This window comes from Monopterus albus, unplaced genomic scaffold (genome assembly GCF_001952655.1).
Source record: "Monopterus albus unplaced genomic scaffold, M_albus_1.0 scaffold256.1, whole genome shotgun sequence".
Classification (NCBI taxonomy): Eukaryota; Metazoa; Chordata; class Actinopteri; order Synbranchiformes; family Synbranchidae; genus Monopterus; species Monopterus albus.
In genome coordinates, this window is record NW_018128136.1 from 248,039 (window position 1) to 274,075 (window position 26,037).

At 43.0% G+C, this 26,037-nt stretch overlaps 2 protein-coding genes across 2 annotated transcripts in view; both read left to right on the forward strand.

Moving 5' to 3' along the window:
• Nucleotides 1-1,317: 1,317 nt before the first annotated feature.
• On the forward strand, nt 1,318-23,018 carry card11 (caspase recruitment domain family, member 11). Its single transcript, XM_020621272.1, has 25 exons — nt 1,318-1,545; nt 9,497-9,699; nt 9,951-10,088; nt 10,493-10,669; nt 11,719-11,867; nt 11,953-12,132; nt 12,865-13,011; nt 13,519-13,644; nt 13,742-13,936; nt 14,038-14,193; nt 14,863-14,932; nt 15,031-15,221; nt 15,313-15,419; nt 15,526-15,566; nt 15,697-15,820; nt 15,928-16,129; nt 16,406-16,532; nt 16,607-16,850; nt 17,355-17,439; nt 18,249-18,344; nt 18,528-18,645; nt 19,722-19,904; nt 20,465-20,586; nt 21,738-21,853; nt 22,411-23,018. Exons 2-25 carry the CDS (start codon nt 9,501-9,503, stop codon nt 22,613-22,615), a joined length of 3,498 nt encoding a protein of 1,165 aa, XP_020476928.1. The 5' UTR covers nt 1,318-1,545; nt 9,497-9,500; the 3' UTR covers nt 22,616-23,018.
• A 2,628-nt stretch (nt 23,019-25,646) lies between these two features.
• The window catches only part of LOC109972430 (carbohydrate sulfotransferase 12-like), a 9,690-nt gene continuing 9,299 nt past the window's right edge, over nt 25,647-26,037 (forward strand). The window contains exon 1 of the mRNA XM_020621261.1: nt 25,647-25,739. The gene's annotated coding sequence lies outside the window, so the exon portion shown is untranslated. The remainder of the gene's footprint in view (nt 25,740-26,037) is intronic.

A 26,037-nucleotide genomic window follows, 5' to 3' on the forward strand; every position in this document is an offset into this window, starting at 1 on the left:
CACCAGCCCGCCGCCTCTCACCGTGGGCAACTCCAGAGTAGTAGAGAGTCCAGCCTCTCTCGAGGAGTAAAGTTCCAGAGCCCAAGCCCCGTGAGGGGAGGCCTGGCCACCAGGCGCTCGTATTCAAGCCCCAACCCCAGGCCTGGCTCCAGGGTGGGGCCCCGGCTGCGCCATGCCGGGCGACGTCACGGTCCTTGATTTTAATCTATTCATAAAGGGCTTTTGAACCACTCTTAGTCTGACCCGTCACCCAGGACCTGTTTGCCTTGGGAGACCCTACCAGGGACATATAGCCCCCGACAACATAGCTCCTAGGATCACTCGGGTACTCAAACCCCTCCACCACAATAAGGTGGCGGTTCAAGGAGGGGGCAGTTGAATGTTTTTATTATAATTTTTCAGACAGGCACAGATACTTACAGAATGACAAAAAACAAACAAAAACAACAACAAGTGACACATTATCAAATCTATGCTAGCCTAGTTCCTGCCCCTCAGATATTATCACTATATTCCAATTCTAACACTTACAGTTGCAAAATGCAAAACAGCACAGTCATAAGAAGAAGAAGAGGAAGAAGAAGAAGAAAAGTTTAAAAAGGGAAATAAAAAATTACTCCACTGTACATATAAAAGTACTATTTGAAATGATTCACTCAAATTGAAGTACAAAGTACAGCAATTAAAATGTAGGCTGTTTAAAGTACAAGTACTCCACTAAGTAAACCATGTATTTTAAACACCACCGAATTTATCACTGTTGAAAACATGAACGTGAATCTTGTTTATGTTTGTTCAACAAACCTTCAAATGTGAAAATTATGGCAAAGAAAAAAGTCTAGTTATTAAACATAAGGACCCGAGGTTTGTTTGACTGTGTAGTGACTTGGTCTGGAGCAAAAACAGCACAGCTGCTACAGGTGGAGCCATTTTTAATCGCTTCATGTTCTTCCAGGTGATGAATCCATAATAATACCTAACAGTTGAGCGCTTTATTATATTTTGCATAAGGAATCTGAATCTGGTAAGTAACTAAAAGTGTCAAATAAATGCAGTGAGTAAATTGCAATGGAGTAAAAACAGACTAAAGGTAACAGAAGATGAAAATACCCAGTAAAGAACATCTACTTCAGTACAGTACTTGAGTAAATGTACCTGTGAATGCAATATACGGCCAGTGTGATCGTATCTGATCAGAGCACAAAGTGAGGCAGAGGCTGCAGGCCTGCGCTCTTCCTCACCTCGCTGCAGTCAACTTGTTATTTCCATCTGAACTCACACCGCCCGCCTCCGCTTTCTGTCTGCCTCTCTCTCTCTCTGTTTGTCTGTCTTTATCTCAGGCTGTGCGTCGGGGCCACAGATCCCATGCGCTCTCCAGCCTCTTTAAAACTTCTCTTGCTCTTGGATAAATGGAGACAACCTGAGCCTCTGGCATTTTGGACGAAACAGCCAGTTTTGAGATTATAAAAGAAGAAAACTACAAAAACAGGCTGCACCACATCGTGACCAAGTTTGGTTTCGGACCTCTTGTTCACCGCGCGTCAGGTAGGCAAAATAACTACACACGTACAGAAAGTGATGATCTGTTCTTAAATGACGATATGTGTTAGAAAGGTTGCTGAAAAGGCTTGTAAACGTGCGCCAGTTTGACTGGAAAACAGCGGTGACATAGACTATAAGCCACATATCACGACTGCGGTGGCAGCCTGTCACAGACGCGCGGGGTGTCACCCAGTTGTCATGAAGACACTACATATAGGAGCGAAGACCAGCCACTTAGACTTTACAAGAGTTTTAAGAAGTGCACGTTTCTCTGACCATCGTTAGGCTGAAGTTGCTCACTGTGGTGAATCAGGTTTGCATCATCTCTCAGTTTATCATTAATGTCATGGTGCAAGACGTATTCAGATACTTACTTGAGTAAAAGTAGTAATCCCACAGTGTTGAATGCAGTCCTGCATCCAAAAATACTACAGTAAAAGCATCAAAATATATTTAAAGTACAGTACCAAAAGCAAAGGTAGTCATCACGCAGAATGGCACATTTCACATGAATGTATATGTTATTATGGGATTAGTATAATTACTGGTGCATCATTGTGTTCATCACTTTAATGTTGCAGCTGGTCAAGGTGGCGCTAACTTCCTTATATACTGTACTTACAATGTGAAGTACTTTACAGCCTGCTGGGTAGCTAGTGAGTTTCCCATTGGGGACCAGTAAAGTCTGATGATTCTACTGTGTTTTGTTCATCGGATTCTGAGAATTTAGTTATCACACAAATATTTTGCAGCATCTGAAATGTTATGATGTCCAAGTATGAAGTAGGAGAAAATGGAAATACTCAAGTAAAGTGCAAATATCTTAAGACTGTACTTCTGTACAGTGTACTCAATTACTTTCAGTGCATCGCTGGGTTTACTGACATTCTCCTGGCTTGGACATGAAGAAGATTATTAGTCTGGTAACACAATAGCTGCAGTTCTGTCATCATTCGGCTTTTATCTGACTTTAGAAAGATGCTTGAAATTCCAATAGCAGGTGCAGAGGACAGCGAGAGCCAGCGAGACACTGATATGATGTAGTTTTTACTGCGCTGCATTTATCTAACTTACTTTTCAATAATACAGCATAAACAAAATATTAATCCTCAACCAGCAGTACTTCAAATTAAGGTGTCTAACATTCACTCCACCTTTAGCATTAGCGATGAGCACAACCATGCGTCAATAATTATAATCCAATAATATGATTTACATTAATGCCAAATGTGCCATTTGGCATAATGAGTCCTTTTACTTTTGGTACTTCAAGTATATTTTTATGCTAATACTTTTGTGCTAGTAACATTTTGAATGCAGGGGCTTTACTTGTACCTGAGTACTTTAACACTGTAGTATTGCTACTTTACTTAAGTAAAGAATGTGAAACAGACAAAATATGAAAATTATGTGAAATTACTAAAGTATACAATGGCTGAGTATGGCATCCAGCCCCCCCCACCACCAATCCTCTCCCTGTCTTCACTGATATCAGATTTCTATATCAAATCAAATCAAATTTTATTTGTATAGCACCAAATCACAACAAAAGTCATCTCAGGACACTTTACAAAGTAAGGTCTAGACCTTACTGTTATCAGTATTATTACAGAGGGAAAACCCAACAAATCCCCCTAGACTTCTGCTGGACAATGGAACCTTTATGTTTGTACACCTGAACCAATCATATCTGCCCATCAGCGAGCGGGGCAGCCAAGCCCAATCCAGCCTGGGTGAAACCCCACAGAATCACTGAGCCTTATCTTGCACACACAGCCTGAGGAAGCCTTTTTCTGTGTAGCCTTAGAGAGGACAAACTTTTATTTCTGACACAGTAAAAGACGATTCAGAAAAATGTGCTGGCAGATAATACAAAGTGAATCTGGTGCACCACTTGATGTTGTACTGGATTGACTGTGCTCTAGTTTTCATTCATTCTCACACTGTCTATCAGTCAGTTTCACACGACTACCTTCGATTGTCATGGATAGTCTCATCATTTGACATAAACTCTTGGTGTGTGTGCTTGTAGCTGTAGTTGCTTGGGAGTAAAACCAATCTGGGTCACAGTGGTGCACACTCATTGATCTGGGTTCTTACAAGTTTCTGGTCTGTGTACATATTCGTCTGACAGTAAACACGCAGCAACACAACAATCAAGGCTTTTCACTTACTGTTAAATGATTGGAACATGGTGGTCACACACAGTATTAGACCATAGTTGTTTGGTTTAAATGAAGAGAACAACAAGTGGAGAAAAATGCATCAGATGGAAGCTCAGTGGAAATCAGTCTGTGTTTCCCCTAAAACCTTCATCATTCATGAAAACAAAAAATAGCAAGCCTGTAAATCTTCTTAATGTTCCCTTTACACATCTGTTGTCACCCTGAAACACTGAACTAGCAGTAATAAAGAAAACAGTAAGCTGAGTGCCAGCAAACGAAGGTGAACTATTCAAACAGACTGATAAGAAAACAAATACAATGATTAGCATAATAAACACGAGAAGATGCAGAGTATAGACAACACAAACACTAGTCTGTTACAGATGTGAGTAAGATGTGGCTGCATGACACCAACAATCAGAATCAGAAGGTTTGATTCCTGGTCTCCCCAGTTCACATATCGAAGTGTCCTTGGGCAAGACACCAAACCCCTAGTTGCCCCTGGTGGCCAGGCAGCAACTGATAGCGCTGCCATCAGTAAGAAATATCCCCACAGGGATTAATAAAGTATAATAAGTGAAAAAGAATCAGCTTTATTGATCAGGTATGTTTAAAAACACAAAGCATCCGACTCTGGTACAGAGGCTCACAGTGTGTTCTGAAAGGCAACAAGAACATAATATATATATTTATATAAACGTCCATTCAGAACAGGAAAATGTGCAGTCAAATAGGAAAGTATGAGCCAATCTGTTTATATGCACACAGCACCATGGCTTTCACATGGCTGCATATTTATTGGTGTACTACATTTTTTGTAAAACCATCAAAAAGCGGTGGAAACATGAAGAAGAGTGAGGTGACATAAAACACCTACGTTTCTCACACTTTCTTTGTTCTTGCCATCCTGAGTAAAGCCTGTTGGTGCTCACAGTTGTAAAAGCACATGTAGTTATACTCTTCTACACATGCAGAGGTCCAGAAACACCATCAGTGGCACAGTTTCAAAGTCATTTTGCTTCTTTGTGGAGTCAGTATTTTTATTACCTGACACAGAGAAAATTCTCATAAACTCTGTGCTACATGTTTGACACCCAGTCTGAATTACATAACGGCAGACGACAGTAGAAAGTTCATAACTGACTTCATTTCTGATAACGTGCATGTGATATAGGACAGAATGATGTGGGGTCCATGTTGCACTGACAGAACACTGCAAGTACACACCTTTGGCTGTAATGATGCATTTTCAAACAGAATCCATTTTAAGTGCATCAAACTGTCGATTGTGCTCATCCAATCGAAAAAGAGCCGAACGACACAGTAGCAATAGGGGAGACCAGGGATGACCGTACCACCTTCTGTTTGAGCATCCTTAACTCCGTGGCTGTTCATGTTAGATCTCTCAAACTTTGATACATGGTACCAATATTTGTCTACTACAAATAAAACTCACTTGGACAAAGACCATGCAATCACAGATTATGTGAGTTAATGTGAAACACAGAGTTCTGTTGTTAAAAGGGGTAGGCTGTAACACTAGCTGGGGATGGGTGTAACAACAAGATGTATTTTCCTGAAATAATATCCACACTATCCAATTTATGCAAGAATTTTATTGAATAATAAAGAATGATCAGTTTGAATAATGTGAACAATTTAAAGGGACAGAAACACTAAGGGTTGGGTTTAGGCACTTTAGGCACATAGTGGTTAGGGGAAGGGTTAGGGTAAGTCCCTAGGAACATGATCTAAGTCAGTGTAAAGACCTGAAAAGTGACAAATACAAGGATGAGTGTGTGTGTGTGTGTGTGTGTGTGTGTGTGTGTGTGTGTGTGTGGGAGTCTGTATTTCAGAATGTGCATGTGTAACATAGGTTCACTCAGTGTCACAGATGTGAGACGGCTGCCCTGAAGTGCACGGTTTGTGGACCCTGAATTGACAATGTACTTACTTGACCCACACTTCCTTTGGCCTTGAGTTTGCATGTTTATGCACACAATACATGAGGTGTCAGAATCTCTCAGCCACTGGGCTTCAGGGGATAAGAGGACAGTCATATGAAGATGCATTGTTATGACCAGTCCCACCCTAAGCAGCCTATTAACCTATTAGCTAACAGTAGCTAATAGTTAGCCTGAACGTAAAGCATCAGATTTAGTTTTTTGCCCATAAAATCCACAGTGTTGCTCACAGAGACCTGCCGCTTCTCCTGCCAGCCCAAAAAGAAAACGTGAACTTATGATAGGGATTTCATCACCGCAGCTCTTTTCTGACAGCTCAAACTGGCAGTGTTACAACTTACTCGCTGTTACTGGTCCCTTGATATTACTCAGTAATATTCAAATGCCTTGACTACAGGAGTTTCAGGTAGCTTGGTCAGCGTTCTTTGGGTCTTAGCTACAGGTGAGAAAGTCTGCCGCTCACACTGACTGACTACCATTAGCACAATGACCATCTAATGTTATCACGGGTAGTCCATAAGGATGGGAGACACATAAAGGCAGAACAAGGCTGTGGTAAACAAGCACTCAGAGTCCTGCAGCAGCACGTTTGTGTGTCTGAATGACTGAAGCCTGCAGTTGCTGAGAAAAAGGGAAAATGCGAATCATAATTTGAGGACACACATACACACCTACGCTGCTCTAAAAAAGACAAACTCCCCTGACCACAATACTATAAACAAAAATGCCTGACTGAGGAGACTAAAAGAGAAGAGAGGAAGAGAGCTACTTCTCACATCTGGTTTGAAAAGGAGGAAGCAAGGAACAGCTTTCTCGGTAATGAACTCAAAAATAAGAGAAGAGACAAAAGGAAACATGTATGTGGTGAGTGGAGGGGTCTGTGTGTGTGTTGGTGTGTCTGCATGCACTGTGATCTTCTGCATGAGTGCATGCGTGCGTGTTGGTCTTAGCACCTGTGGTTTTGTCATCTGCTGTGACTGTGGCAGAATATACACCCTGCAGATACAGATTATAACTCCAAATGTTGAGAGGGTGTGATGTGTGCATCTGTGTCTGACTGCATTCAAAAATTAGCTGCACAAAGATTTGAGGATCAATAAATAATATCAAACAAATAGGAGCTGAATTTCACAGTCCTTCACAGACTGACAGTAATGTCGAAATGTAGCAAAGCTGACGCTGCATGTGCATCCTTTACCTTCACTTTACTATCTGTATGTGTGTTTGTGTGGTATAAAAGCATGAGCTGAAATTTTTACATGCACAGTGCAGATGACAGTGGAATGCAAAAGTGTGTGCGACTGCGTGTTTACAAGCGCAATGGCATTAGATACCCAGGATTTGCCTAACTGTTGCCTGCAGGTCACAAAGCAGGATTATAGGATAACACCTACTGGCCCGACAGCATGCAAATGCCAAACACACATGGACAGTGTGTGCGTGTGAGGGAGAGAGAAATGAGAAAACCAAGTGGGAGGAAGAGAAAGATAAAAAAAAAGCAGAAATAGTCTCTGGAAAAGTCAGAAGACAGGAAAGGCAAGTGGAAAGATGGCAGTTGGTTTGAGTGTTTGAGGGAAACGGAGGAAGCAGAGAATGTGTGGGAACTAAATGAGCAAAAACTGACTCTGGGTCTGTTTGTTTTGCTGCATGAAGCCTATGATCACTGGTTCTATGATCATAAATGATCATAGAAGTAAATGCAAATCATCACCCAGAGCACAAGCCAGTCTAAGTTCAGTGAGGTTTGCTGCAGAGATGATCATGTTCATAGTGATCAGGTTTTTTTCCACCCTGACTTGTTCACATCGAGGTAGTGGAGGGTGCAATAGGTGCAAATCAACATCCTACACAGGGCCTTGCTGGTCACATCACCATGTGATTTGTTTTTATGCATTTATATACTGTATGTACTTTATCAGCAATCTGGTTTGTATTTGCATTTTTTACTCTTATACTAAATTCTAACATGCTCACAGTGACGGTGCTGCCATTCTGCTGTTTAGCTGTTTAGCAGGTATATTGTTTTCCATGTTCACCATTAGAACTGGACTGACAAATCAGCCAGGATGATAAAGCCATTAGTTCATTACATCAGTACTGGTGTACACTGCTCAGCCAAAACATTATGACCACTGTCAGCTGAAGTGAGTGAACATTCATTTTCCGTCAGGATTTAGAGTCCATCATAGTACAGAAACCACATTGGTGAAAGTCACCAATGATCTTCTCCTAGCCTCAGACAAAGGACTTGTCTCCATACTTGTCCTCTTAGATCTCAGTGCTGCTTTTGACACCATTAATCACAGCATCTTACTACAGAGACTTGAACATGTTATTGGGATTAAAGGAACTGCACTAAGTTGGTTCAAATCTTATTATCAGATAGATTCCAATTTGCTCATGTTAATGATGAATCTTCCACACAGACTGAAGTTAGTCATGGCGTTCCACAGGGCTCTGTGCTAGGTCCTTTAGGCAATATTATCAGGAAACAAATTTCCATTGCTATGCAGATGATACTCAGTTATATTTATCTATGAACCCAGATGAATCAGATCAGCTGGTCAAACTTCAAGCCTTTCTTAAAACATAAAGGCCTGGATGACCTGTAATTTCTTATTTCTAAAATCGGACTAAACTGAAGTTATTGTCGGGGCTGTTGAAGTTGTCTAAAATGATCTTTCTAACGGTTTTCACACCTTTAACATAAGTGTTTCACTGACATCTGACATGAGTCCAACCAACTGCAGCACTGACGCCTGTGTGCACAGTGTTAGGCAGGTGGTCGTAATGTTATGGCTGATCGGTGTATATGTTGACCAATAAGTAAAAAGAAAACATGCCACATAACCACGACATCCACCATTCACCCCTCCCCCCCCGTCCCCTCTGTATCCCCCTAACCCTAACCACTTTGTGAACGGTGGGTAGCACGTTTTGATAGGTAGCAAAATCTGACAAAACACCGGCCGCTGATGTTCATGTGTTCTGTTGTGTGCGAATGGGTTTGACAATGTTATTGAAGGCTGTTCATGTACTGGTTACCGCCGTTGTCTGCAAAATGTCACGCTGTTCTGGCCAATGTGGGGTGGGGGGAGGAACAGGTGCGGGAGGGTATAAGAGGGATGACAGGTTGACGTGTTGGTTTGGTTCTGTTGGCGGGCGCTGGTGAAGTTCTGGGAGATGTGTTATTTATTCTTTTATTATTTTTTTGAGAGAGCACATGGTGCCAGTTCGGACAGCGTTTTCATTTGTCTCCATGAGGAACAGGTGCGGAAGGGAATAAGAGGGATGACAGGTGGGCGTGTTGGTTTGGTTCTGTTGGCGGGCGATGGTGAAGTTCTGGGAGATGTGTTATTTATTCTTTTATTATTTTTTTGAGAGAGCACATGGTGCCAGTTCGGACAGCGTTTTCATTTGTCTCCATACTGCGTTCAATAAAACCACAAAAAGACAAACCAGGTGTTCTCCTCCTTGTTGAGCCAGGTGCCGGCACACTGCTGGCTAGTTAACTGTCCAGTATAGGACAAGGTCAGGCCAGCTCCTCTCAACCGAGCCAGCGGTCGTCACATTATGTTGATGTTACAGCATGTTAATGCCATAGATGCTTTATGTATATGAATCTTTATGTAAGTTAAAGGAGCGTTTGACCTTTGTCACGATTCTTAAAGGACAGGGTGCCTCTGTAGGTTGTAGTCTCAGCCTCTGTGAGAGGTGTTTATGAGGAAAACTGGCTCAATCCAGCTGGTAGAGGAAGCAGAACCAGATTCTCAAGTTCTTGCAGAGCTGCTGTTTTTGAATTGTTTTGGTTTTACTACGTTTCAGGGAGATGGAGAACGGGACTTGTGGGATGCCTAATGATGTGGAGGAGCTGTGGGAGAAGGTGGAGTGCAAACGGTACGAACTGTGCAGCTCTATTTCCCCGGCAAAGCTCACCCCCTACCTGCGCCAGTGCAAAGTCCTGGATGAACAGGATGAAGATGAGATTCTCAACTCCATGCTGCTGGTCTCCAAAGCAAATCGCACAAGTAGGGAGAAACTCGTGTGTGTGTTGGTGTCTTCATAGTGAGGTCTCTCTCCAACAGCTTTTTATCCCCAGGGTATAATCCAGTGATGATCTGGTTCTCTGCTAATACAAAGACTAAATGACTGGGGGTCATAGTTTGTTTCTCTTTATTGACGCTGTACGGTGAAATAAGATCGAGGCAGTTTGTAACAAGTAGGTGTTACTGTGTTTTTGTGCGATGAATGCAAAGTGAGTTAATCAATTCTCCATCAGGCCGTCTACTTGACATCCTCCACACTAAAGGAGAGCGAGGGTATGTTGCGTTTCTGGAGAGCCTGGAGTTTTACTATCCTGACCTGTACAAACTGGTCACAGGGAAGGAGCCCACACGACGCATATCCACCATTGTCGGTGAGACACACACGTTGATGTAACTCTACTGTACAGACACATTACTTATTACAATACAGTGTACTCTGAACTAAAGCAACCACTGATTCATTTTAGTCTCTGTAAAGAGATAAACAAAAAGTAGTTGGCACTCTTGAACATATTCCCACCTTTTTATGAACAGTAACTTTAATTATTGAATAACTAGATTAAAAAAAAGAAACACATTTAACTGCCATTTGAAATGAAAAGCTGGTTTTGTAGCTAGGAACAATCACAGTCATAGTCTTATCCTACAACACTTCATGGATCTTGTTCAACTGGTTTAGATGAAAATTTGAAGTTTATCCAAATCCTGTTGTACATTAAATATAGTATGTTACAGTCTGTGGTGTGTGTGTGTCTTCTCTCCCTGCTGTCTGAAGTGGAGGAGGGTCATGAGGGTCTCACCCAGTTCCTGATGAACGAAGTGATGAAGCTGCAGCAGCAGTCCAAAGTCAAGACCCTGCAGCATGTTGAGCTCACCAGGAAGAACTGCACGCTGGAGGACGAGCAGAAGAAGCTCAGACTTGCCAACCAGGAGCTGCAGGCCTTCCAACAGAGTAACAACACATGTTATTATTTTCCATATTGACTGATCAAGACACACAAGACCCCGACGTTTCAATATTTCAAACAGTGATGATAATAAAACCAAACCACCATGCACTGAAGCTGCACCACAGTTGAGTTTATTAAGGCCAGTTGCATTGTTTACCAAAGTCTAGTCATAAAACTAGGACTCTGTGGTACCTGTTGTCATGTCCTGTGTAGTTAAAGTCTGCAGCTGGTACACCACCTACTTTCATGTTCTTACACATACAGAGAATAATTGAGAGTACTGCTGCTGTAGCTGGCCTGGCAACTGAGACGGTTTGCTAAATGTTGTCATCCTTAATCTGCCCCTCCCGACGTTTACAACTATTACCTGACTCATTCTCTAGTTCTGAAAATACAGTTGCAAGAAAAAGCCACGTCATTGTTCTTGGTTTTCTGCATAAATTGGTTATGAAAAGTGATCTCATCTTCACCGCACCTCCTTCTCATTTCGTTGTCTAACACCTGACTCCAGTTGACGTTTAGTGACATCAGAAGCCTGGCGTTGCCATGGCTTTTTCCACTATGTTTAGTGGGTGTGTTTAATAAACGCATGAAAGATCATGACTGTTTGTGTTTTATCACCTTAGAAATATTGTGTTTGTCGATATGTGTGACTTTGATGAAGATCAGATCACATTTCATGATCAATTTATGCAGGAAACAGACAGCCAGCAGTGAAATGAGATGCTGAAGAAAACAGAACAAAAAGGAAACTGTGAACTTCAGCGTTTCAACACTTCAGAATGGAAAAAGTTTAAGATCCTGTATCAGTTGTATTTTTAGCTGCTTGTTTATTGTTTGGCAAGTGTCCTGAAACCACAAAGCAACCACATAAAATGCAAAATAGGGAAATAGAATACATGATTACAATCTATTTAGTATTAAAAAGCAAAAAGCATAATAATTTTATACAACCGGTGATGATTGCTGCAGCTAGCTGTTAATATTCCAGTGTGTGTGCAGCAGGACAACACTGACCTATTATTTTAAATGGCTGTGGCTGTTTCTCCAGGATACAATAAGTTGAGGGAAGAGAGAAACACCTACAGTGATGAGCTGCTGAGAGTGAAGGATGAAAACTACAAGCTGGCCATGAGGTACGCCACGCTGAGCGAGGAGAAGAACATGGCAGTGATGAGGAGCCGAGACCTGCAGCTCGAGGTAGCATCAAACATTACCAGTGAGCATCGATCAGGGAGCCTGTCTGTAACTCATCATTGCTTCTGTGCCCTCTCTGTGTGCACAGATCGATCAGCTGAAGCACAAGCTGAACAAGGTGGAGGAGGAATGTAAGATGGAGAGGAGGCAAAGCCTCAAGCTGAAGAACGACATTGAGAACCGGCCAAAGAGAGAGCAGATTTTTGAGCTGGAGAGAGAGAACGAGATGCTCAGGATCAAGCTACAGGAGTTGCAGTCCATCATACAGGTAGGGCCTGCCTCATGTGCACATACTCACATGCACACAGGTTCAGTAACCAGCATCTGTGTGGACAGCAACCTTAAGAATCTGCTCGTTTTGCCTGGAGCCAAGCTTGACAAGTCCGACTGCACATCCTGCTGCCGTGATTGCAGCATGCTGGTAAAACCATTCTGGCTTAAAACACGGCAGTCACTTTTCAGCAAGTGAGAGCCCTGATTTGGCAGTGGAGCACCTCTGAGCTCTGTCTCACAGCTCTTTAATGCTTCGGCCTGTGATATCAAGATGTGCAGGAACACGACTGCCTTGGTACATTGTACAAAGTATTTTTCACTCTGCTTGTTAATTTGGTTTCCTGTGCACAAGACGAAGACAAATTTAAGATTCTACTAATATCTTGTGTACATACATATTAATGTAGAGCACACAACTACCTGAAACCTCATCACAGTCCTCTCACAATGTAAATCTGTATTAATGCAATATTTTAGCTACTTCACAGCAGTACAAGCTAAAGGTGAGAGTGACCCAAAACCGTAAAGTTATGGGACCTAAAACCACAACGAGCTGAAAGAGGTTAAAATGCTCTGCGGACTTGAGGGGAGCTGCAGAGTCTTCTCATGTTAATGTCGTACTTCTAGATACTGTTCACACTTACAGGAGCCCTGTTCAGTATAAACCATCCAGCTGCCAGCTGCACAAGGCTCCTGCCCAACAACGTGTGTCTTTCTTTTCACACAGCCGGGGCCTTTGCCCGAGTCAGACAAGGCCATTCTTGATATTTTGGAGCATGACAGACAGGAAGCATTAGAAGACAGACAGGATCTGGTCATCCGTCTCTACAACCTACGCGAAGAAGTTCGACAAGCAGAGGAACTAAGAGATAAGGTAACAGACCCACACACACACACACACACACACATCCTTGGGTTCATCATTTACCAGCTCCCTACATAGACTTACATTCATTTACAGGAGACTTACCCTAACTTAAGCTAACCTCACACCTCATCGCTCTCATAACATTTGATGAACTATGACATGAGGACCGATAGTAACTCACGGACTTCAGAAAAACAAGGTCTCACACACCCACACACAGTAAGTACATATTCACCATGGATGTGAAGCATGTGGGAGTTAGGGAAGTGGTCACCTGTTCCAGTGTGGACCAGTATGAATGTGATGCTGAGTCGGAGTGGGAACAAACCTAGGTCTGCAAAAACACATCCTAGAAACACAAACCCATGACCTGAAATCCTAATACTGTGAGACCATCTGGCCTTCTCTCTTCCCCTCTTTGTTTCTCTTCCTGTATCTGCATTTTCAGTCAAATAAACTATAAAAACCTTCTGTGGTGTGTGTGTGTGTGTGTGTGTGTGTGTGTGTGTGCAGTACCTGGAGGAGAAGGAGGAGCTGGAGCTGAAGTGCTCCACACTACAGAAGGACTGTGAGATGTATCGCAACCGCATGGACACCATCACCATACAGCTGGAGGAGGTGGAGAAGGAGAGGGACCAGGTGAAAGCAAACACATTCACTCCAGATAGTTTTGCAATCATTCACATTTTGTCTGTGTTTGACTCTGCGAGTATATTTTGTTGTTGCACTTTTCCAGGCGTTCCGAGCCCGAGACGAGGCACAGCACCAGTTCTCCCAGAGTCTGATCGACAAAGACAAATATCGCAAGCAGATCAGAGAGCTGGAGGAGAAGAGCGACGAACTCCACATTGAGATCGTGCGCAAAGAAGCCAAACTGGTGACCCTGGAGTCTCGCCTGCGACGGCTGTCCAAGGACATCGCCCCCGACCAGGTTGGACACAGCAGCGTTGATGCCGTTTGTTCTCATTTCAATAAGCTGCTGATGTTTGCATGAAATTTTCATACTTTTTTTTTTCCTGTCTGTTTTCACAGAGCCTGCCCAGGGACCTGCCTCGAGCCATCATCTCCCAGGGGGAGGAGTTTAAAGCTGGTCCGGGCCAATCAGAATGGTCCAGCGATGAGTCACCAGAGGAGAAGTTCTTTTCTGAGGAGCCTCGACTCAAACGCAGACCTAACCTTAAAGCAACGGTCAGCTACTGCCCACCACTTAGTTACTTATGGAACATTATAGCGAAGGCCAGGGCGCATTTTATCAAACATCTAAGAAGAAAACCGGAGTAAAACATTTCTTTTTTAACACAGTGCCACACATTTATTAAAGTACTTAAAGTATTAAAGTCTCTTAAGAGAAATGTTGAAGTGCAGCTCTCAGGTGATTAGTCACATGTATGTTCTGAGCAATAAGAGCCAATCAGAGACAAGGCTTTTCTCTACATCAACATAAAAACTCAAACATTTTACTCAGTGATGTTTTATATTTCTGATTTAACCCTTTCCACACTGCAACCTGCTGCCACCATTTTGACCTGGTCACAACTGAAATGTTACTTCAGACAGAAATTCTTAAACACTGACTAGGACTTATTCTCTCCGCAGTTTACATGTGAAAACAACTCTAATATATTTCTAATTTATAAATAGGTATGAAATAAGAGGGAACTGTTTGAAAGGGAAACACAAAAAAACCAAGAAGCCTCTGGAATGCTTTTAAATTTAAGAGCACTGTAATGTTGTATGCATGCAAGTAGGAGGAACAGTAAAGGTTGTGGTGGGAGGATGTGTGTGGTGTCAATAAAAGGCTTTAAATAAAATGTCTGTTCACTCTAATTCAAAGAATGTTAACGTTTTGTGTTTTAGAACAGAGTGAAATCTCCAGTATGTGCACACAGAGACCTTCAGAGCACCCCAGAGGCCACTCAGCCTGCAGGTAATCACACTCTCACCTCATGCAGTCGTACTGTTTGTTGCACCATAACTGTAGTTTAGTTGTGGAAGAGCTTTCACCTTTGTTTCCATCTCTGTCAGTCAACGGAGTAGCTTTCCTGGAGATTCAGATGCCAAATCCACAAGTCAACAGCAACTCGCTCCCTCCCTCCCCCATCTTCCCAATTTCTCCCACATACCCTCAGACCTCAGCGCCCCCCCTCTCCTCTTCCTGCCCCTCTCCCATACCGATCCCCCTCACCATGGTGGAGCAGTGCAACAGGCCGGCTATGGTGAGGACCACAGGAAAATGATGCATACGTTTCTTACTAGGAGACCGCAGTGCTGTGTTTGGTCATGTCTTGCTGTCATGTGTTCTCGCAGCTGCGTTATCGTAACGACAGCATCCTGTCCATCCTCCCCGAGCCGCCAGAGAAAGCATCGCTGTACCGAAGAGAGCGAGAGAGGGAACACGATTTCCACCCCCGCAGGTAGTCACAGCGTCACACCAGACTGCACGTCAGTGAATCGATGTGATGTCCATCAGTTGGTTTTATCATGTCATGGTCATGTGCAACGTTCTTTGGTCTCTTTCAGCCTCTCAGACTTTGACAGTGACAACATGGAAACGGAATATGGTAAAGAATACTCCTACACATTGGCCGGAATTGCACTGATGGTGGTGTTGATGTGAATGTTTGTATTTACCTTTTTTCATTAATAGTTTCTCTTCCATTTCTTTTCTCTTTCTGTCTGTTCTTTCCTTAGAGGATGAGGTGCAGCGTGGTCCTCCCTCTGTCCACTCATCCTCCTCCTCCCATCAGTCAGAAGGGATGGACACTTATGACCTCGAGCAGGTCAACAATATCCTCAGGAAACTCTCTCTGGAGAGGTACAGTACAGACTCCCGTGCACAAGAATCATCGCAAGTCAGACATATCTACAAACATCTGTCACTGTTCACTCTCACACTTGTTTGTGTGTACGTCTTGTGTGCAGGCCGTTCCGTCCGTCTCTGTCCTCCTTCTCCAGGATCAACTCGTCTTCGAAGCCAGCGCAGGACCTGTCGTTGCTAGGAGACAACCTGCTGAAGGACATCACGCTGGTCGGTGGCAACCACAGCGGGATTTTCGTCTCCGCTGTCCAGTCGGGGTCCATCGCCGAGAAAGCGGGGCTACGAGAGGGCCACCACCTCCTGTTGGTGTGTAGTCTGCTCAGTGCATGGGTTAAACTCCAGCTCCACATAGACTGTAACACGAGTAAACGCTCAGTGAAGCACGTTTCTGTTCAGTTACTGGCTGTAAAAATACAAACCCAACAAGAACCTAGAATGTGCATGGATGGTTTCAGAAGAAAAAATGCTGAGATTGCTTTTTAACAGTCAGCAATCCAGTGTATTTAATGACCTATTTTAAACATGACAGACCAAAAACACAAATGCTCACTCCTCTGTCTTGTGCTGTGATCGGCTGTCCAGCTTGAGGGCTGCATACGTGGGGAAAACCAAAGTGTTTCTCTGGATGCCAGCACTCAGGAAGAAGCCCACTGGACCCTGCAGCACTGCTCTGGACCCATCAAGCTGCACTATCGAGCCAACCACGACTGTAAGTGTTGTTTTTGTTCGACCTGTACATACCTATTTATGCATATTATGTCAATTCAAATGTGTGTGTTTCAGCTTACCGTCGTCTTCAGAGGGACATGGTGGATGGCACGCTGGCTTCTGGCGACTCCTTCTACATACGAGTCAACCTCAACATCTCTGGCCAGTCAGATAGCTGCTCCTTGAGCGTGCGCTGCGACGAGGTGGTGCACGTCCTAGACACCAGGCACCAGGGCCACTGTGAGTGGCTGTGCTCCCGTGTCGACCCCTACACCGGCAACGACCTGCCCGACCGTGGCACCATACCCAGCAATTCACGGTACAGAGCAGCTCTTCTAAAACTCAAAGCTCTGTTATTTTGACATAAAGGCTGAGAGCCAGATGAAGCCTCTTGTTGGAGGCCTGTGTGTTTAAAGCACATGTTACAAACCAGCATGTTGTCAAAGGCCATTTAAATGCTGGGAGTAAGTGAGTACCATGCATGTGTTCTGCTTTAGGTCTTCAGGACCTGGAGCACGATGCAAAAGTGCTGTAACAGCTGAGCAACCATGCGAGGTTTACTAGTTGAAGGGTCTGCATCTGTGTTCAGGATGTTCAATTTCACTCATCCTTCTAACAGAGCAACACACACACACACACACACACACACACACACACACACAGTCAAACCTTTGCACATGTTCACACCTGACACACAACAAGCACAGGAAGCAGCTTGAGACAGACCCTTAAATATTCCTATATATTCTGTTTACTTTTGTTATTGTGCCAAAATAATGAATTTAACAAATGTATGAAGACTTTTATATGTGTGTGTGTGCAGGGCCCAGCAGCTGCTCCTGGTAAAGATTCAGAAATTTGTGTGTCGAGGGGGGAAAGAAGAAAGCGAATCCCGCCGCAACAGTAGAGTAAGAAGCTTTCTCAACTCTAGTCTCTTTTTTTTAAACTGAGACATAAAAAAAAATCATATTCATATATTTGAATATGTGACATTAATGTACAAACACATTCCTGTTGGATTAAAGCACAGTGGACACTTTTGGGGGAATTATACAGTACACATACTTTACATATGGAATTCTCAACAGTAAAACTAGATCACAATATACATAGTAAAATAGGAAGTAATTTCAGACAGACAAGGTCAACAGGTCATTGTACAAAGGGCAAAAACTGAAAAACGCTAAGTAAAGTCATTTAGACTGACCAGGTGTGTTCGTAGGTCTCCTCAAGGCCTTGTAAGCTTCACTGGTGGTCTAAGGCTGCACTCAGACATTTGGGGGCGATGTTGTGAGACAGTGATGTGGGAAGCCCAGTTGAAGGAACAGATTCATGTGTTTGAAGCTTAACAGATGCCAAAACACAGCACAGTGTCTAGTAACAGCTGTGGAGAGGAGTGTCCAACTTTCACTGGTCAGTTTACCAGGAACATGCACGTATGTGATTGGCCAACACATTGGCCGGATGATGTCATGTTGTAGAAAGACTTGAAGCCCCTGTGGTACGTTTACTTTCTCCATAATTAGTATCATACTGCAGGTTTTACTCTTATATCCCTGTCATTTTCTTTTCTTTCTGTAATTTGTTGTTCATTATTTCATAAATTCTGCATTAAGTCAGAATTGTGCCTTACATTGCGTCCTCCACAGCCCCTGTGATTCAACTAACTGCTTGTCAGAGTGTTTGAAATACAAGTTATCTGTATGTATCTGTGCAGACCAATTTGCAGCCAGAAGAAACCAACTCCTTATCTGACTCTAAAGCCAGTCCACGCTTGTCTAGAGCCAGCATCTTCCTCACTCAGATACTACAGGTAATACAAACCTCCTGCAGGCTCAGATGTCCTGTGACATAAATATCATCTCTTAATCCTGCATTATATGCAGAAGAAAATATAATAAATTAATGTGCAGGATTGTGCACCAAGCTGTTTTCCTAAAATGAATGTGTGATATTAAACTAAGCTCTAATTCTACAGTAACGTGCCCCCATGTAGTTTGTCAGCAGGGTGGATATCAAATATAAGCGAATGAACAGCAACGAGCGTGTGAGGATCATCAACTCTGGCAGCACGACACTACCCAGACACGGCTTTGAGACGCTTCGACCAGAAGGTGAGTCCAAAATGTTGTAGAGGAGACACAGCTCCATTCACTAGCTAGGGCCCGTCGTCAGTGTATGAAACAACAATGGTGCTTGGTGTAGACTTAGTTATGAACTGTGGTTTGTGGGAGAAAGGCTTCGGGGTCCACGCAGCTATCAGGTACTGAAGGACCCCCTTCATGAAAGGGGAAAGAGAGAGGATATAGAAATGCAGAAAAAGAGCGAGGGAGGGTTACGAAAAGTGAAAGCGGAAGTGAGTCTTTGTTGGTGGTTTAAATATGACTGGGAGAGGAAGGGGTGTGAGCTTCAGGCGTGCCCTGCTCCTAAACTTCAGGTTGAAAGTCTCCAAACTCAGCAGGTGCAAGAAACTAGAAACTATATGCTGCTTGTAGTTGCTGTTAAAATTTACATCTGAAAGTGTTAAAATGCAGTTTGCCATCGCTCAGCACTGACTTGTTAGTAGAAAGGAGCAAAGGCTTTTATTTTGAAATTTTTGAGGTAACAGTATAGTGATTAGATTTACACACCCAGAATTCAGAGACTCAAATAAAATGTTGGACAGTAAATAGTGCACCAAATAGTAAATAGGAATTGGTCTGGAGTCAGCTGAGGCCAGTACATGAGACTCAGAGGGTCAGACAAAAACTTCAACTGTGATTGCAGAAAAAACTATGAAAGGTATGAAGGAATATGATAAAGTATGGAGCCTGGTTTAAGTGAATGAACATTAAGTGTGAATGTGCATGACTCTGTTTAACAGGAGCTGAAATATTCTGATGGGCAGAATTTCCCAACTGTTCATTTGAAAGCGTAAAACACCTTGAGGAAAAATCAGAATATCAAAAATATGAATAGATGCATAAATGTACTGAGAGAGCTCAACGTTTTAAAGATCAAATGAAGTTTATAGTATGAAGTTTAATGAAGTTGGAAGCTCTGAAAAATGGTGACCACAGTAGATAAACCCCTTGTCTGGCTTTCATGTGATTTAAACTAATTATCTGCTTCATAAAACCTTTAAACCACCTTGTCTTCCTTTCACTGTGTGTGACTCTCTTTGTGTGCTTGCTAACCTGGCTGTAAACAGACACTGCTGACCCGGACAGCGAGCTGAGCAGGAGTTTGAACCTGATTGCCTACAGTACTGTTACGCCCCAGAGGACCCAGAGGAGAAGGCCGGTGCTGTTCACCCCCACTGCTTTAGCCAAAACCATCATCCAGAAAATACTTAACATGGGCGGCGCGATGGACTTCAACATCTGCAAACCAGGTCGGTTCATGGCTGGAATAAACACATGCCACCCTAGTGTCTCTGAAATCTTGTTGACACACCCCCAGTGTGTTCACCTATTGTGAACAGTGGATAACAACTAGTTTCAAGGGGAGAAGCAGAGAGAATGGAGCTACTGCTGGGATTCAGGTCAGGTATTATACCACAGTGCTGTGTAAATCTTAAGGCGTGTGTATCCAGAGAGACAGCAGGGGAAGGACAGAAGATGGCCTAGTTGATAATGAGGATGATGATGCATAAAGAAGGCAATGCCACAGAGGAGTTTAAATTACCATTTAAGGATATTTTAAAGCAAAATAACTGAACTGGAAAAGTTGCTAGTACTATGAACCCACAGAGAAGTAACACCGCACTACCATGACAAACAAAATGCTCCCAGACAGAGCTGCACATCTGGCCAACCAAAAAGCTGTGAGATGTCTTGATTATGTGGAGATTCACTAGGGCGAAAACGTTTCTGTTCCTCTTGTGCTAAATGTACAGCAGTGATCATTAACATGTGAACTCAGTTTTTTTTTTTTTCCTGCTGTGCCATGTAGACACCCTGTCCAAAGATGAGTTCCACCTCAAACAGAATGTGGAGCCCTTTATTCACTACAAAGAGAAACACACCACATTTGAGTGCATCACCAGAGAAAACATAGAGGCCGTCGCTGCCAAGGTAGGCTCTTATTAAAGAGTGTGTGCACACACGTTTATATGCTTGTTTCTTAAAAAAGGACTTCATAAAATAGACTAAAATCCAACTCTCACATCTGCAGCTAGCTAACTTAGCTTAGCATAAAAACTGATGAAAACAGCTGGTCTTTCTCAAAAGGCAGGTTTTGATTAGTAAGCTTTAGGGGCCAGGTGGGTGGATCCTGTTACCGTTCGACAAAACTAGGTCAGCTGTTTCGCTGTTTCTGATCTTTATTTTAACATTAGCTGCTGACTCTAGCATTATATTTGCCCACAGGTGTGAGCATGGTGTCAGTGTTCTCACCTAACTCTCAGCAAGGAAGTGAATAAGCACAATTCCGCAAAATGTCAAATTGTTCATTTAATCCTGACACCTTTGTATGCCACCCTGTTCACATTTGAGTTTTTTCCATCATTGATAAATTGTCATTTCATTTAATAAGTGTTTATCTATAGCCCACAGAGGGGAACCTGTGATTTTCTGACTCTTGATTACGTTTGTGCTTTTGTTTGTAAGATGTGAAAAGTGTCACTATTTGCTTCTAAAGCTGATCTTCAGTCAATATACCCTCTGAAAAATAAATATTTCATCATGATACAGTATAGTTTGTGAGGTGTTCTGCGCATATCTATAGCTGTTGTGCTAAACAGTGTCAGGGCCGAGTCTCCAGAACCTTGTCAGGAAACGTCCTCCTTCCAAACCAGATCCTCTCACTGTGTCCGACCCGCTGTGTCGTCCTCATGAAGCCATTCAGTGACCTAGAGCTGCAGCCATGAGTCAGTTCACTGGTAGAAAATGAACCTCAGCTATTTAGAAGCAACAGTCACCGACATGTTCTGGTTCCACCTTCTTTAATGTGAGGAGCTGATGCTTTTCTTTGTCAGACATGAGAATCAGCTGAGTCTCTGTGGATCTGTGGGTTGGACACAACGAGATGTGTGAAGACGCCACCTTTGGCTCTGGAGAGTCACAGTGGGACTTTTTCCCAGTGGCTGACATTCTGGGGACAAACAGATCAATCAGGACCTTTCATTTGTCAACTGTCTGTATGTTCAGTCATGTCAGCACATGTCTGCACTACAGAGTCAAGTTCTGTATTTTTCAGTTAAACTAGTTTTTCCACCCGTCACCAGGGCAAACACTGCCTTCTGGAGGCTGAGCTGAGCTGTGTCAAAGACCTTCTACGGAGAGACATCTACCCAATCATCATCTACGTCAAGATTAGTGAGAAAAATGTCAAGAAGTTACGGTAAGACACACCTCACTCGCTCACTCTCATGTAGCTCATACCCGCAGCTGCAAACCACACTTCTTTTTCCAAATGCAAATACACGTCAGTGCTTTGATGAGATTTTGACTCCAGACAGGAGACGAGACAAATCTGCAGTTTGATTCTCTTAGACTGTTTCAAAGCTTTTATACATAAGGTTTAGTAAACAGTGAAATTCAGCAGCATGGACACAGCAAGCGGGGACTTGTAACACTAACAAGAAGGTTTCCCTCTTTACAAAGGTGAGAACTGAGCACCTTACTTGAAATGTAACACGTTCTCTGGTCTGTTTGTCTGATCACTCTCACTGGTGGTGTAAAGGAGTGCCAGCAAAGCCTGGTGCTTGTATTTTTGTGGCAAACTGAGCCTTTAGATAGACAATCCATTATTGTTGGTGTAATCTTTCTGAGAATTACAACAAAGTACGTGGACCTCTGGCGCAGACTGTCTCCACCATCTCGTCAGAGATATGGGCTCCAAATATTACCACACTCACTGCCTCAGTGGTGCTTCCTTCCTGTTTCCTGTCCACACAGGAAGCTGCCTCTGCGCATGGAGTCGGAGGACGAGTTTGTGAGGTTGTGTCGGGCTAAGGAGAAGGAGCTGGAGGGCATTCCCTGCCTCTATGCCAGCCTGGAGCCCGAGGCCTGGGCAGGGACAGACGACCTGATCAAGGTCATCAAAGACCGAATACTGGAGGAGCAGAAGAAGATTGTGTGGGTGGAGCAGGACCTCCTGTAGACACACACATATCCAACAGTCTGATCACCATAAAACACACAATTGGAACCTTGTACATGCTTTTATGCTTATATTTATGCTCAGACTTAAAACTGCATATACGGACACTCAACTTGTTTTAAGTTTAAAATAAATAGTTTATATATTTTGTAAAGGTTTGCTGTTTCTTTAGAGAAATAAACATGTGTAAGACACAAACCCCTGCCTTTTTGTTTACCTAGACATTAAACATTTAAAGGGAAGGTGTCAAAGAGCTCTTCTGTGAATGTCCTTTCACTGTCAGTCGAATCCCACTTCACCTGGACTCTACTGACCTCTACTGGCTGCAGTGACAGTAGCTGTTCACACTGTAAAGACCCCGGTCCAATCACATCTTTTATTCATGTGCACTACTGGTGAGAAGTGTGAGAATACCTGCGGTTTTCCAGTTGTCATCTGTGTACCCCAATGGCCGAACACACCTGTGTCATTCTTACTCCAGCTGTACATTGCGGTACTATTACAGAAGTATAGAAACGTCAAACAAAAAAACATTACTGCTTGAATAAAGCAGAAGTTACACATTACAAAATGTCTCTAATATGAAGCAATATCAACAGAAACACCTATTAGTATAACGCAGTACAGTTCAGCAACAGCACAATCAGTATCTTCCAAAGTGAACCAACACCTCCCTAAAGCTGAGGCTGGTCAGCTTCATGAGGGGGAGTCGTTGCCAGACTGTTGAATAGATAAGATATGTATAATTACACAGAGCCTTTGCTCATGTTCTCTGGGGGCACAGCATGTTCAAAAGCGTTTTTCTCCTCAGACTGGTTCTGGCACTGAGGAGCTGAAGTTAAACAGCAGGTGTTTAGCAGAATGCAGTTTAGTTTTCGGAGTTTTGTCATTTGTCAGAAACGTGATGCATTAGAGAACATGTACCGCACACATTAACCGTTAGTTGGTGGCTGGAGTTTATCTGCTTTTTAACAGCTCTGTCTGTCAGGATATTGTTGAACGACAGTGAGTCCCAGTCAATCTGAATGTTGGCGATGTTGGAGCGACACTTACGGGTTTTGACTACATTAGGAATTGTGCTGATCTCTGACAGTCGATGCGCTGAAGATGCTGATTGCCAGTATGTGATACAAACATTTTAAATTCACTGTATGAAAATAGGCTGTCAACAAAATGTCCTCCAGGCTCACTGATTTTAAATCTCAGCAGTGAACTTCAGTGAACCCCCCAAAACCCTGTCAAATCTGGAGCATGGACTCATGTTCAAAGACCTGCTCTGCAGCTATGTCATCTCTAACTCCGTCAGTTTGCAGATTATCATGTAGGAAAAACCAGAAGTTTCAATTTGACACAAATGTGCAGAGCAGAAAGAGATTTAGAGAAACCTCTTTCATAAGGGTGCGAGGTAATCCCCTCATCTGCATGAGGAGACAAACACTAGCAGGCAGTATCCCCACACATACTCATATCTGGTACATATTGAATATAAAACTGTGGATCAGTATTCACTGCTAGTGCCACTGTGGTCCAATACATATTTAAAACTTCTACTGTTAGCAGTTAAAAGTAACTAAGTACATTTACTCAAGTACAGTATTTATGTATAATTATGAGGTACTCGTACTTGAGTATTTTTTCTGCCACTTTATATTTTGACTTCACCACATTTCAGAGACAAATCTTGTACTTTTTAGTAAAATACACGAATTTTATCATTTCAGCTCCTTTTCAGAATCAGATAACTAAAGCAAAATACAGTATAATCATAAGACTTTCCTAGTACTTCACATTATAAGAACGTTAGCATTAGCTTCACCTTTACCAGCTGCAACATTAACATATAATGAACATTAAAGCAGAAATATTATAATCCAATAATATGCTATACGATGTGACACGGGCTGTTCTGAATGCTACCTTTACTTTTGGTACTTCAAGTATTTTGATGCTAATACTTCTGTATGTAATTAGACTTTGAAGGCCTTTTACTTGTATTATTGTATTTTTACAATGTGAAGGACCTGACTTCCATCATTGTCTACCACACCCTTAACCTATGATTCTGCACAGAGTTTGTATAATGAAATGTAATAAACACTATAAAAAGTGATACAATCCATTTATAAACAATGAAATGTTAGGTTATATGATATGTAAATATCAGGAGATATCTCTGTGAAGGCCTCAGTCCTGGCCTTCACCATGTGAGGACCTAAACCACCACCAGCCATGGACTTGGGTGGGTAATTTATATTAGACATACACAATTGATTGATGAGCATGCACGTTTGATTCATTTTGTATTGTAAATATGTTTACCTTTTCTTTTGAGTTACCTTGTTTCCTGGTCCATGGATGTTAATTTTGTATTTTTCTTACTTTAGGGTTAATAAAAAGCCCTTTATTTTGAACTTTGGAAGCTGTGTCCTTTGCCTTACTGCTTGGTCCCTGACAATCTCCTTCACATTTTTGTGATACTCTGTGTTTGTGTGTGTTCTTGTACTTGATATATAGTGAGGACCAAAAAAGTATTTTTCGCTACATTTTGGCTGGTCCTCACTTTGTGAAACACCTTTTTGAGGGTTAAGACTTTGTTTTAAGGCTCAGGTTAGAATTAGGTCTATGTTAGGCATTTAGTTCTGATGGGTAACGTCAGGGTGGGGGGGCTAGGGGCCGCATTATGTTAACGAGTGTCCTCACAAAGATATAAGTATGTGTGTTGCTTGATGTCTCAGGATGAAGACAGGATCTTAACCGCGTCAGTCTGAGGCACCAGAGGCAGTGGCATTTCCTCATCCTCATTGTTCTGGTCCAATTCTGTGAGTGAGGGTGACATTTGTTTCTGCAGGTACAGCGGGTTATTTTCGGCTTGCTGCTCCTGCGGGGGGGGGCGGGGGGGGGGGGCAGGAGGGTCGCGACATCCCCGAATACAGACATGTTATGCTGGGACTGACCCAGAAAAGTACATTTTCCACTCATGAGCTCACTCTGCAGAAACCGCGGCTCCAACTCTCGCGGTGCTTCGCGTGCTCTCGCTGCATCTCCAACAAAAAAAACGGGACGGGCTCACATCACGGGCAGGCTCAGCTGACGCGGCGCTGGGAACTGGGGGGCACGAAACGAGGTGAGAAGGGGTTGTTTTCCACTAGACCTTTCATCACTACCAGTTAATTACGGAAGCAACGTAACATTTAATTTCGCTTCTCTGTAGAAACAAGATGTTATTCACGCGCCTTTGCCAAATCACTACTTTGACACCAGCGTTATTCACACTGACAACGTATTTTGGTAAAACCACAGGAAGCGCATTGTTGTCTGTTGTTGCTCGTTATCATTCTCGCGGAAATGACAGAGTCCTGCTTTAATAACGCGAGGAGCAGCCCGTTCCCGCGGCGCCGCGCTCCCGTCAAAGGCTACATTGT